General features: G+C 39.0%; 1 protein-coding gene across 3 annotated transcripts in view; it reads left to right on the forward strand.

Annotated features, from left to right (window-relative positions):
• TNC (tenascin C) overlaps nt 1-13,215 on the forward strand; it is a 96,640-nt gene that overhangs the window by 16,221 nt on the left and 67,204 nt on the right. For all 3 annotated transcript variants that reach the window (XM_055271321.2, XM_063636821.1, XM_063636819.1), the window contains exon 2: nt 10,155-10,748. In XM_055271321.2, the coding sequence (XP_055127296.1) occupies nt 10,292-10,748 (457 nt within the window). In that variant the 5' untranslated portion in view covers nt 10,155-10,291. The remainder of the gene's footprint in view (nt 1-10,154; nt 10,749-13,215) is intronic.

Here is a 13,215-nt window from a genome sequence, read left to right on the forward strand (position 1 = left end):
GGCTCTGGCAAAATCAACACTTAATAAATTATAGTTAATGATATCTTTATTACTTATGATGGTGATGATGATGATGTCAACTTCTTGATTATTATTACTATGTCAACTTCTTAATGATCTTCCAAGGCCTCTTCAACCAATATTTGGTGACTGTAATTCTTTCCTTTTCTAGGAAGCCCTCCATGAACTTCCCAGTGCAAAGTGGCACACAATTATCTCATTCAGGCTGGCATTAATACCAGACCTTGCTTGTGTATGATATTCTAGTTTCTGAGATCTCTAGGAACACAAAATAACTCCTTACTTGGCCTATTTTCCAAAGTACCCAGCACATTGGGAAGTCCATACTAAGTAAATAGCATTTCGCTCTTGAAAGAATGTTAACATTTATACTCTTGCTATTGGCTTGGGAGTGTGCACCATGTTCCCAACCTGCAGTGGCACTTAAGACTATCACAAATACTAAATCAACCGTACACGGAGTTAAAATCAATTGCGACCAGGTGCAGTGGCTCACGCCTGTAACCCTAGCATTTTGGGAGGCAGAGGCGGGCAGATCACCTGAGGTCAGGAGTTCGAGACCAGCCTGGTCAACATGATGAAACCCTGTCTCTACTAAAAATATAAAAAGTTAGCTGAGCGTGGTGGTGGGCACCTGTAATCCCAGCTACTCAGGAGGCTGAGACAAGAGAATCACTTGAACCTGGAAGGTAGAAGTTGCAATGAGCTGAGACTGCACCACTGCACTCCAGCCTGGGCAACAGAGCGAGACTTCATCTCGATAAATAAATAAATTGTATTTTGTGACTCTTTGGGAGGAAATTATGAGCTTTGTGATTATACAGAACATGTTTATCTTCTTCGGTGTTGTATCGTTCATACTTAACTCAGGGCTTGGCACATATGTACCAAAAAAGTAGATAGTTGGATGAATTGATGGATAGATAGACAGAAAAGTAAAAAACTCATCAGGGCCAAGAAGTCTAGAAATACTTTAACACAAATGCTCTCCAGGATCCCACCACCGATATTTCTCTCTGGAGATCATTACAATGACCTCAGACTAAGAATTACTGAAAGGCTTTCATATGCACTTTTTAAAAGTTTTTTTCCCCCAGCTTTATTGAAGTATAATTGACAAATTAAAATTAAAATTTTATACATTTAAGGTATACAACATGATGAGTTAATATATGTATACATTGTGATATGATTACCAGATTCAAGCTAATTAACACATCCATCGCTTTACATAGTTACCTCTGTGCGTCAATGATAAAGACACTTAAGGCCTACTACTATCTTAGCAAATTTGAAGTATACAATACGTTAGTATTAACTGTAGTCACCATGCCGTACATATGCACTCCTTTTTGAAGGCCTCCCAATGGTCTAGAAGAAGAGATAGATCTTAATCGAATTCCTTGACCCAAAGGCAAAATCTCTGGATTTTAATATCAGCTTTAACAGTTAATTAGTAAAGTCACCACTGATTAGCTAGTGACTCTCTCTGGGTGTTTCAATTCAGTTATTCTCTTACATAACTAGGTATTATGGCAAAGAAGTTTCATGTGATATACTACCTCTACTTATGTACTACTTAATTGGCTGCCTGAAGTGGTGATTCAGAATGATTAAGTGGGGCTCCTCAGAAGTGTGTTGTTACCGATTAGCTGTGTCTGCCCTATGCACTAGAATGAAGTGTTTTGTGCCACAGACTTGCCTCGCCTATACCCAATGATCTTCTACAGTTGCTTCTAAGTCCTGCTCAAGCATGATTTTGATTCTATAATTTGATGTCTGTCTGTGTCTTTGGAAAGTACTGAGAAGCTGGGCCAAATGTTTCCCGTTAGGAACACAGTCTTGAAAGACTAAACCACAGGCAGTCTATTCAGTAGAAAGCCCTGGCTCAGCAGCATGGACAGCCATCCCAACAGCAGCACTGCCCCTGAGGAACTTTCGCCAGGGTCCTGACCTCCCAGAAAAGAGCCCCACCCCAGGCTAATTCATTTGCTTTTCTTGCTACTGAATTAGAAGAGATAGGATAGGAGGAAAACCAGGGCTGTAGCCACAGCCTCCTCATTTTCCTACAAATTTTAGAGTGTCCCTGTACTTGACAAATTGAAATACTAAGATTTACACATTTCCATGGAAAAAGCAACAGTGGGAAAGAGAGGGCTTCCCAGATTTGTCTTATAGATCTCATCCTTCAGAGACTAGCCTTCTGTTAGAAATGCTGTCTCCAAGCATAAGACAGAATAATCATATAATACCAATACACACCAGTTGCTAAGGTCTCCATCCTTTTAAGTATTGGCTACTGAGTGTTTTGCCTGTATTATCTCATTTTTCTCTCTTTCAGTTGAAAGAACTTTATTGTGCAGTTGAGATTAGTGTTACCATTTTACAAATGTGAAAATTAAGGCCCAGACAGGCAATGTTACACAACCAAAACAGCTACTGGATGGAACCCTGTGGATTTGCTACTATCCAACTATTTCTGACCTAAAAGAGTGGTGATTCCATGTGGTTCAAATTAATAGCAAGTGGCAGAGTAAGGATCTAACAGTGTTTGACTGATGCTAGAGCAGATATCCTCAAACATTGCACAGATGTTTCTTGGATATTTATCCATGTTAGTATTTATCATTCTTCACAACAAGCGTCTGTTTACATGTCTGCTTTCTATACCTGACGATGAGTTCATTAAGGGCAAGACCTATCCATCATTGGCTTCTGAAACACCCCACCACCACTAGGCTATCCCATAGCCTGTTCTTACACTTGTTCAACACATCTCTGTTGAATGCAAGAATAAATCATTTAAAAATTAATTCTTAGTCCTCTTGGATAATCACTGGCTCCTCCAGCACCTTAACTGGGCACCAGTTAAGCCACTGTGCTGCCTAAATGGATAACCACTTCTCAGTTCTGAAATTCTTCAAACACCTAGGGTTAGGAGGGTCTTTGCTTTGGCAGTTAGTTTTCTCAATTCTTTTATGACACAGGTTGCACTGGACTCACTCAACTATGGAGATCAGATGTCCTCAGGAAAAAAAAAAATCCACACTTAAGGCTGTTTCCTGGCTCCTCTCTCTTCCTGACACATTCCAAAAAGGAATTTATGGATGTTGGGAAGGACAAAGGGTGAGGAATTTCTAGGACATTTAAGAACACCCATGTAAGCAACTCTACGCTTGACAGGCCATGCACAATAAAACTCTGGCCTGTAAGCGAGAAGAAAAATTTGGTATAAGCTGCCTCATGGGTTGCCAAAATGATGTCGAAACAAATTCATCTGCATTTCTAAACAATAGGAATTCTCCTTGTCCTCCCAAACCTAGAATATTTCATGTACGTGCTTAAGTCAACAAGACAAATATATTCCATGAGCTACTAAAAATGAAGTCATAAGTAACTAATTCTGAAATATGATTCTAGCCAGTTGGAAGTTTCATCTTTATCTAAAAATGAAGTTGTTTATTCTCCAGCTGTGACCAGGGAAAAATTCGGATTGTTGATTTCTTCGTCTAGCAATGATCTTTGTCCTGCAGTGAGGTGCCCAAAAATAACTGTTAGCCTATTCCCTGCTGCTTCCAAAAGGTTAGCTACCAAACAGCTCTACTAGTAAAAGAGAAAAAAAGAAGGATTTGACAGCAAGCCAAGAGGCATCTTAATGTGTAAAATTATGTGCTAAAAAGCCATTAAGACTGGCATGACACTGGCCTTGGTTTCCTAACCTGATAAATTGTTATCTCACAGTAATGCTCTGAATAAAAGTCTATAATGCCAAAATCTGAAGAAATGATTCAGCACTGATAACATTTAATACCAAGGCAATTGAAATAAGATTAAAGCTTAACATTTAACCCCTCTCCTACCCCACACTCCCCACAAAAGCTTTCAGGACCATTGTTTTTATCTTCTTATTTTTTGTAGCGGGCTGAGGCCATAAATGTACCAGGTATTTGGAGAATGGGGGACTAAATATTAAAGCCTATATTCTACCCAGCCTTCTCAACAGATGACTAACTGTGAGCAGTTAGGCACCTAGACTTACAGAGGTGCCATATTGCTTACTGAGTTAAGTACCAGCTCTTCATATTGATCTTTTATATCCTTCCCAACATGGCTTCTGCCAATACCATGTAGTCTCTACCTTTCCGCTTTCCTATGCATTATTTTATACCCTAGTAGAACAAGACCTCTCCATATTCCCTGCATGCTACACCACCTTGGCATGTATCCAGCACCCACAAGGAGATGCCACTATTATTACAGCTATCTTCTTAATTCTCCTCACCACCCATGCATTCCAACTTCTTTGCCTTTTTTCATGGTGTTTCTTTTTTCTAGGGTGCTATAGGCTTCAATTTGAACCCACCTACTGGAGCTGTATCCAACCATTTTTCAGAATCTTGGCCATCTTTCAAGTACACCTCAAATGCCACTTTTTTGAGATGTCTTTCTTGGGACCCTCAATGGATATGAGTTGGCCAATCTCTTTTGTTACTTGTTATAGTCATGAATGTATATCCCTGATTCCCCTATCCCTTCTGGATACAAGGTTTTCTTTCTGATCTATTCTCTATTTGATCAGTGTTGTTATTACTGCTGCTGCTATCATTAGCTACCACATATTAAGCACACCTTAATGTGTGCCAGGCACTGTGTCAGTAGCTTAACGTATGTCTTCTCATTTCATCCCACTCTCCTGCAACACTATGAGATAGACATATGTATCCCCAGGGAGAGGAGGCGGGGAAAGTGAGGTTAAGAGGGGAAAGGGAATGGCCATAGGGAGCAGCTGCTAAAGTGATAGAACTGGATTCGAACACAGGTTTATTTTACTCGAAAGACCAGACTCTTTCCCCTACATGCAGCTGCTTCATTAATGGAAATGTTTAGATGGCTGAAGGATATGCACTGAGTGCCCTCAAAACTCTGGAGCACAGCAGTGTAGGGACAGCAGAGAAACGAGAGTCATGAGTTGTCTTTGACAAGCTCCTCCAGCTTCTAAAGAGAGTCTGAAGCAGACAGAAAGAGACGTTAGACTTGGCCAGAGTGGTTCCTGGAGCAACTTGGTTTTAGTTTGACATGGGGAGAAGATTCTTATGAGACTCTAAGGCGTGCAGAGGGAGGAAGAAAAAATATTTCTTAACCCAAGGACAAGGCTGGGGGAAAGGATGCTGATCTGACACAGGGTAGTTATCTCTTCAGATCTGCAAAGGACAATAGCCTTGAGGATTGCTTCTCACTTGTACCTGGATATGTTCAAACATGTAAGGTATGGAAACTACAATGCACATACATGCTTGCTATAGTTAAGTGAGTTAGTCGCTAAAAAGAAGCTGTTTTTTCTCCCTAATCTCTGGGCTCTTGTGTCTGAGGTACTCACCCATTTTCATTAGTCAAGAAACTTAACAACATTGAAACTTTCTTATAGACTCTTCTTGATCACTTTGAGTCTCAGTTTCCTCATTTTGTACCATGCACTTAGTAAAAACAAGCAATCCTCTAAACCAGTACTGCTCAATAAAACTTCTTTGGATGATAGAGATGTTCTTCATCTGCACTGTCTCATATTGTAACCACAAACCCCATGGGCTATTAAGTACTTGAAATGTCAGTGATACAACTGAGGAACGAGATTTTTAATTGCATTTAATTTTCATTAATTTTAATAATCACATGTGGCATATCGGACAGAGCAGCTCAAGACCAATGAATTCGAAGTGTTTTACGTCTTTTTAAATTTTCTATCTCATGGGAAGTTTTTATTGTGGATTTTTTTTCACCAGATTAACTAGCTTTTGAGACATTGACAGGGATGGAGATACATAGAAAATCTCACAAAAACAATTTCATAATTCACAGGTATTTCTTTGACTCTAAAAATTAATTTTGATAAAGAAAGAAAGCAAAGTCTGACACAAGTGTGTCTTGTTTTGCATTAGATACATAAGATGAGGTGGAGCAAAAAGCAGCACAACATGCTTAGCTTGGAAATAGCTTTGTCCTGGATATGGGACCCCAAAAATCTGTGTTTTGTGCCAATGCAAAGGCTATGTCTCTTCCTGATACCCTTCTTTGCAATCATTGACTTACCAGATCCTTAAATATCACCATGAAAGATATATAGACACTTACATATATAATATGATATGTAATATTATATTATCTATATTATATTATCGTTCATTGTATTATAATACGTAATATGTTGGGTTACATATTATAATATATGTAATATAATTGGAGCAACTATAATATTATATATGGAGATATATATATATATACGTATATATGTGTGTATATATAGTACGTATATACGTATATATGTGTGTATATATATACGTATGTATATACGTATATATGTGTGTATATATGTGTGTATATGTACGTATATATGTGTGTATATATGTATATATATGTGTGTATATATAGACGTATATATATGTGTGTATATATAGATGTATATATGTGTGTATATATATGTGTATATATATATATATACGTATATATATACACATATATATGTGTGTATATATATACGTGTGTATATACACACGTATATATATACCAGGGCATACATCTTTTCTGGGTTCACTGAGAGAGGAAAAGTTCTCACTTTGCTGTAGAACTCTTGTCTTTGCTTAAAAACAGACATATGCCAAAGTAGGGGTTTCAAAGGTTAGGAGAAAGAAAATCCTAGAAAAAAAAACACACATTCATTAAAGTCCATATTTTTCATTACAAATGTTTCCCTTTATTAAGCTCCTACTGCTACCAAAGACTGTGCCATTTCTTTCACACACATTATCTCATGCACTTTTCACAATGATCCTATGAGGACTCCCTTAACACATTTATTGATGACAGTACTCTGGCTTATGGTCACAGATGATAACCTTGCACAAGGAATGGGAAGTGATCAAACAGTAATTCAAACCTAAGACAATTTGCCTATAAAACTTGTGCCCTTCAATGCCATTCTATTTACATTCTGGTGCTTTGGAAGCTGCTACATTCTCAAAGAAGACCTTTCTATTGGGTACCAATTCCAACTAGAAAAGTCTTTCTCCTGTGCTGAAATTTGTCTTCTCATAACCAGCCCTCCCTCCCTGCCCCATTCCCAGCACATAAACACACACACACACACACACACACACACACACGCAGGCACTTGTTCTGTCCTTAGTGGCTACAAGAGGCAAGCCAGTGACTGCTTTGCCAGCATTTATACATGGTAACTCTGATCCACTCAACCTTGGTTTTCTCAACTACAAAATAAACATGCCCAGGTCTGTAGTCCTTCCTCCTACAAGATATTTTCCAGACCTTTTATTGCTGATCAATTTTCTATAAAGATTAGAATCTGTTTGTGTTTTCTAAAGAGTCTTTGTAGAATAAGTTGCTCATTCCAAAATTATAAAAGTCCTACTATCAGAGCATTATTCTTCATGTCTGACCTAAATACCTCCAACTGCAATCTCAAGTAAGTTTCCCTGGGTTCATCCACAAAGGAGACTTAAAACAGCCAGTTGTTTGCATGAGAATATTTTACATTCTTAAAGGTCATTATTTGCTCCCTATTTTTCCCTCTCTCATATAAATATTTCTAGTTGTAGTAAATTTACCTCCTCACCCACCAGTGATTTCTGCAGCTCCTCTTTGATCTAGATCCAAGTTGCTGCTGAGTTTAGGACTGTATTCAACTAGGCGGTCAAGCTCAGGCTTAAGTAAAAGGAGGCTATTGAGATGGACTCTTGTTAGATTTTGTTCCCAGGAGTGCAACAAAATAGGAACTACTGTTTAATGAGTGCCTACTACAGGCTTGACACCATGCTGGGTACTTTATGTACAGGTCTCTGATCCTTAATTTTCTCTGGAAAGGTTTTGACTCCTGTGTTGTAAATGAGGTCATGGTTTAGAGAGGATAAGTAGCTTGTCAAAGTTACAGGGCTAGTGAGTGACATTTGAACCCAGATACGCCTAATTCCAAAGCCTAACCATTTTCTACAACACTGCAAATATAATGGATTTTTCCCAAAGTACAAAAACACCCACCTGCCCTCAGACCACCATGAGCCAACAGGAAATACACAATGCTCAAGAATAACGTACTCTTTCCCCCAACAATGCAACATTTGGTGGCACCAGTGCACATCTCTTAAACACACAGTGAGAAATCCTCACTCTGCTCACACTCTGGTCATTATTACCCTAAACTCATTGCCTTGGGAGTCTCGATCAGCAACTATAATGGCTTTTTAGATGGAAATTTAAGTCATTTAGCAACACACAGAAAAGTGTTGGGGAGAAGTCCAAAAACATTTCAAGCTTGGCCCATGGCCCTTTCTAAAAAAAAAAAAAGCTAAGAATTGATGGGAAAGGGGTAGGAAAGTAGAACTTTGTGAAAGTGAAGAGAGTTAGAGCAGCCATTCTAGTAGATTATGCAGCCAATAAATATTTGTCCAGTAAACAGGTAAGATGGCCAAATTGGTTTGAAAGGAGAGAACATGCCAAGTCTTCTTTTTTGTAATAATCTTCATTCAGTGGCCTTACCTACATTACAGACCCACACATTGTTAGTTAAGAAGCTAATTTCAATCAGAAAGCATGCTCAGAAGAGGGTTGGGTATTTTTTGTTTCTTTTTTTGTTTTTGTTTTTGCAGATATTAAATAAAATAAATAAATAATATAAATAAATAAATAAATAAATAAATAAAATAGTTCTTCAATTATCATTTGAATTTTACTCAGGTGCATCTCCTAATTAAAGAAAACCATGAAAGACTTCATATCATGTATAGATCATTCTCACATGCCTCCATAGCATTGTTTTAGTAAATATTATAACTGCCATTTCTTCCTGTCTTTATTTAGTTTCTCAACTACCTCTGACAAGTCCCCTTTTCTCTGCTACCTGATTGCCCATACTGGTGAATAGCTCTAAGAGAGATGAATAAGATAACTTGGCAAAGTGAGAACTGCTTCATGGTAGCATATTCTCCTCCATATTCTGTTCCCATCTAATTCTTCTCACTATTTAAGGCTCAGCTTAAATTTTACCCTCCCTTTCCCATAAGCTATGCCCCACCTTTCTCTTGACCATTCCTTTTTATTTTCAAACCCCATAGGCAGTTATACTCTATATCACGAAACAAATCCTATACATTCTTTCTTGCTTTGCTTCTTAAGTACTGGATGGATGATTTCATTTTCTTCTTAATTCTATTGTTAAGTTCCCTGATGGTATGTATACACTTGGTCTTATATTTATTTCTACCACCCTCAGACCTCTGTAAAAATGGTATAAGTACTTATTGATTGGAGAAGACATCAGGGGCTCTCAGACATCCTTTCTGAGCTGTGAACCTCAGTTTAGACAACTGGTTCAGGAATATTCAGTCAGGCTCTTCTAAAAACTGGACTTTTGAAGGTTTTGGAAATAAACCAAGGAACAGGGAAACTGAGGTGCAGAGGAGTAGACTGAATGCTATGCTGACAGTCACACAATTAGTAAGAAGCTCGGCTGGGATTAAAACTCAGTTTGCCTCCTAGAGTCCTTTATTTTAACCTCTGCCTCCCATGACCGAAGAGAACCAGCAGATGGGGAGAAAATCAGTTTTGAAAATCACTAATAAGAGGCAAGAGTTTACTGAACATCTACCGGGACTAGGGCCTTTATAACACTGTAATAATTCACTCAGAGGACATAGTAAATACTGAAGGAATTAATGAATACACAAATAACTTCTACATCATTCTTTCAACCCTGTCATTAGCAACTATGATCTTCACTATACAGAAAGTGAAATAAGGCAAAGAAAAATTACATAACTTATCCAAGGGACCAGAGCTACAGCCAAGATACAAACCTATGTCTATTTTATTTCAATATTTTACCTTTTTCTCTCTATTTTTCTGTCTCCTTAAATTTGCAGAAGTTGAATAGTGAGTGAAATCATTCCTTCAAGTGACAAAGTTCTTTTAGAGACCATTGTATGTTATTTCAAGAGTATATAATGAAAGATTATCAGGAGAGCTTCAAATACAGGGATATAAAATCAAAATTCACTTGGAATTGTAGATATTCAATATATTCAATAGTAGATACTCATAATTTTTTTGTTCGTCTTTGCTTGTAGAAAATAATTCTTTCAAGAAGATCAGTGACAACTGATTTGAAGTCTACCCTGTGCTTCTAAACCCCCAATTCTGCTGAGAGTGAGACACCCTAGAGCCCAAGATCCCCAGCAGCCACCCAGCCAAACCCACCTCCACCATGGGGGCCATGACTCAGCTGTTGGCCGGTGTCTTTCTTGCTTTCCTTGCCCTCACTACCGAAGGTGGGGTCCTCAAGAAAGTCATCCGGCACAAACGACAGAGTGGGGTGAACGCCACCCTGCCAGAGGAGAACCAGCCAGTGGTGTTTAACCATGTTTACAATATCAAGCTGCCGGTGGGATCCCAGTGTTCAGTGGATCTGGAGTCAGCCAGTGGGGAGAAAGACCTGGCCCCTCCTTCAGAGCCCAGCGAAAGCTTCCAGGAGCACACAGTGGATGGGGAAAACCAGATTGTCTTCACACATCGCATCAACATCCCCCGCCGGGCCTGTGGCTGTGCCGCAGCCCCTGATGTTAAGGAGCTGCTGAGCAGACTGGAGGAGCTGGAGAACCTGGTGTCTTCCCTGAGGGAGCAATGTACTGCAGGAGCGGGCTGCTGTCTCCAGCCTGCCACAGGTACGAGTTGGCGGCCCGTCCAGTCCCACACTGTGCAAATATGGAGAAATGAAGAGCATAGCAGCATCCATCACTTGCTTCCAAAGTGGGCTCACTAGAAAACTAGCTTCCCAGAGTGTTCGTTACAAAGAGATTTTATGTTCAAATAAGTGTGGAGACTGCAGCCATCTCTCTCCTGCTTGGAGGAGTCATGGCGACAACTGCTTCTCAGATGAATTTTCAGGCTTCTGATAAGTCCTGCTTTGAAAAACCCTGTTTTACCTTAATTATAAGTTTCTAAAACGTATTTGACCATGAAATCTACCCACTTTCTACCCCCAAACCTATGAGTACACCATGAGATTTCTACCCCAGAGAGCACTCTCTGATAGGTACTGGTGTGGCCCCATCACCTCATTTTACAAATAGAGAAACTGAGGCCTGGAAAGAGGATGGGATTCCTGAAGGTCCTCCAATAAGGAGTTGAGTTCCTCACATTTCGGTATTCTTACAAATGCACAGTGCTGCCTCTGATAGTGCTGAGTCTATAAGAATTAGAAAAAAGTTCCAATTTAATAGCAATTACAATGATTACAATCATATAAGCTCCCTCTGTGTAACAGGCACTGTTGTATTATCTCATTTAATCCTCCCAACAGCCCTTTAAGGTAAAGATTAGATGAGGGGAAGATGAGACCTCTTCTACAGATCAAAGAAATGAGTCTCAAAGGGATTAACCCACTGGCACAAGATGGCACAAAGAGCAATAAGAAATAGGGTCTTTGGCTGGGCGCAGTGGCTCACGCCTGTAATCCCAGCAGTTTGGGAGGCTAAGGCGGGCAGATCACCTGAAGTCAGGAGTTCAAGACCAGCCTGGTCAACATGGTGAAACCCCATCTCTACTAAAAATACAAAATTAGCAGGGTGTGGTGGTGCATGCCTGTAATCCCAGCTACTCAGGAGGCTGAGGCAGGAGAATCACTTGAAACCGAGAGGCAGAGGTTGCAGTGAGCTGAGATCATGCCATTGCACTCCAGCCTGGGTGACAAGAGCAAAACACCATCCAAAAAAAAAAAAAAAAGAGAGAGAGAAAGAGATAGGGATTTTGCATGTGCCCGTGTGTCTCCAGAGCTCATACTCTCCCATGGATGCCCTGTTTCCACATGCATCCTACTTCAAGGAATTTTGCTGCTTTGGAATTATGTCTTTATCTCCAATAACTAAAGTTGATAAAGCTACATGAGTTTCAACAACTTCAAATCAGAGCTGAACGTCTGTTTCTGCCACTCAGAAAAAAATTACCAAAATGTTCTTCGACAATTATTTCAAGAGTAAACCTAACCACCCTAAGAGAAATAGTCTTACAGCTCTGCAGGACAGTCTCTAGGTTTCTAAGGAAATTTTTAAAAACGTTTTCTTTAGGCAAAAGTTAGTTTATCTTCCACTTCTGTCAACTCCTTGGAAAAATGCAGATGAGAATACACAGTAGGAGTAATGCTAAGTAGTCAGTTAAAATGATTGTTTAGAGCAGTGCTGTCTAATGAAAATATGAGTCACACATGTAATCTTAAATTTTCTAGTAGTCATGTTAAAGAAAGGAGAAAGAAACAAGTAAACATAATTTTAATCATCTCTTATTTAATTCACCATAGCCAAAATATTGGTTTTTCAGCCTGAAATCAATATAAAAATTATTAATGGATATTTTTCAGTCTATTATTTTATACTATTTGGAATCTAATGTGTATTTTACACTTACAGAACATCTCAATTTAGACCAGTCATGTTTCAATGCCTAATAACCACATGTGGCCAAGGGCCACCATACTAGACAGTACATACTTAGACTCTCACTTTACAAATCAGCTTTTTTAAAAAAAAAAATTCTTTCTTCCTGCTGTCAAGAAGGAGATAAAATATATTAATACAAGCTGTTTCTAGGTACAGAGACTATAGAGTGAATACATTCTAGTGCAGAGAATGTAGAAGTGGGGTTTGTTTCTTCTCCTTAAGCTCCATGGAGATCAGACCAATGACTTCTGCAAACTGAGCTAAGGCAATATTTAGGCCTCAAGGGGCTCGAGTAATGTCAACCTTGACTCCACATTCTTCAAGTTGACCTCCACTTAGCCTTCAGGATAGAAAGAAATAAAAGATAAAGGCACGATACTTTTCTGGGGACAGAGCCAAACTGAAAGGTGTCCTTATAGAATTAGAAAGCCATTAGCTACCTCATTTTAGTTGTGGAAAATTAGAATGTTTTGATTATACAAACCCACATACCAACTTGAGCCAACCTTCCACAAAAAAACTTTGGAAAAGAAAACAGAAAAAAATAACAAGGACACAAGAGTGAGCTCTTAAGGGGTTTACTTAACTTGGATATACCCCCAAGGAAGTGGGCTGTTGGCCCAACTTCACCTATAAGAAAACTAAGCTCCAGAGAGTCTAAATCCCTTGCCAAATGTGGCATAGATATTGAATCGAA

This window comes from Symphalangus syndactylus, chromosome 3, assembly GCF_028878055.3.
Source record: "Symphalangus syndactylus isolate Jambi chromosome 3, NHGRI_mSymSyn1-v2.1_pri, whole genome shotgun sequence".
Classification (NCBI taxonomy): Eukaryota; Metazoa; Chordata; class Mammalia; order Primates; family Hylobatidae; genus Symphalangus; species Symphalangus syndactylus.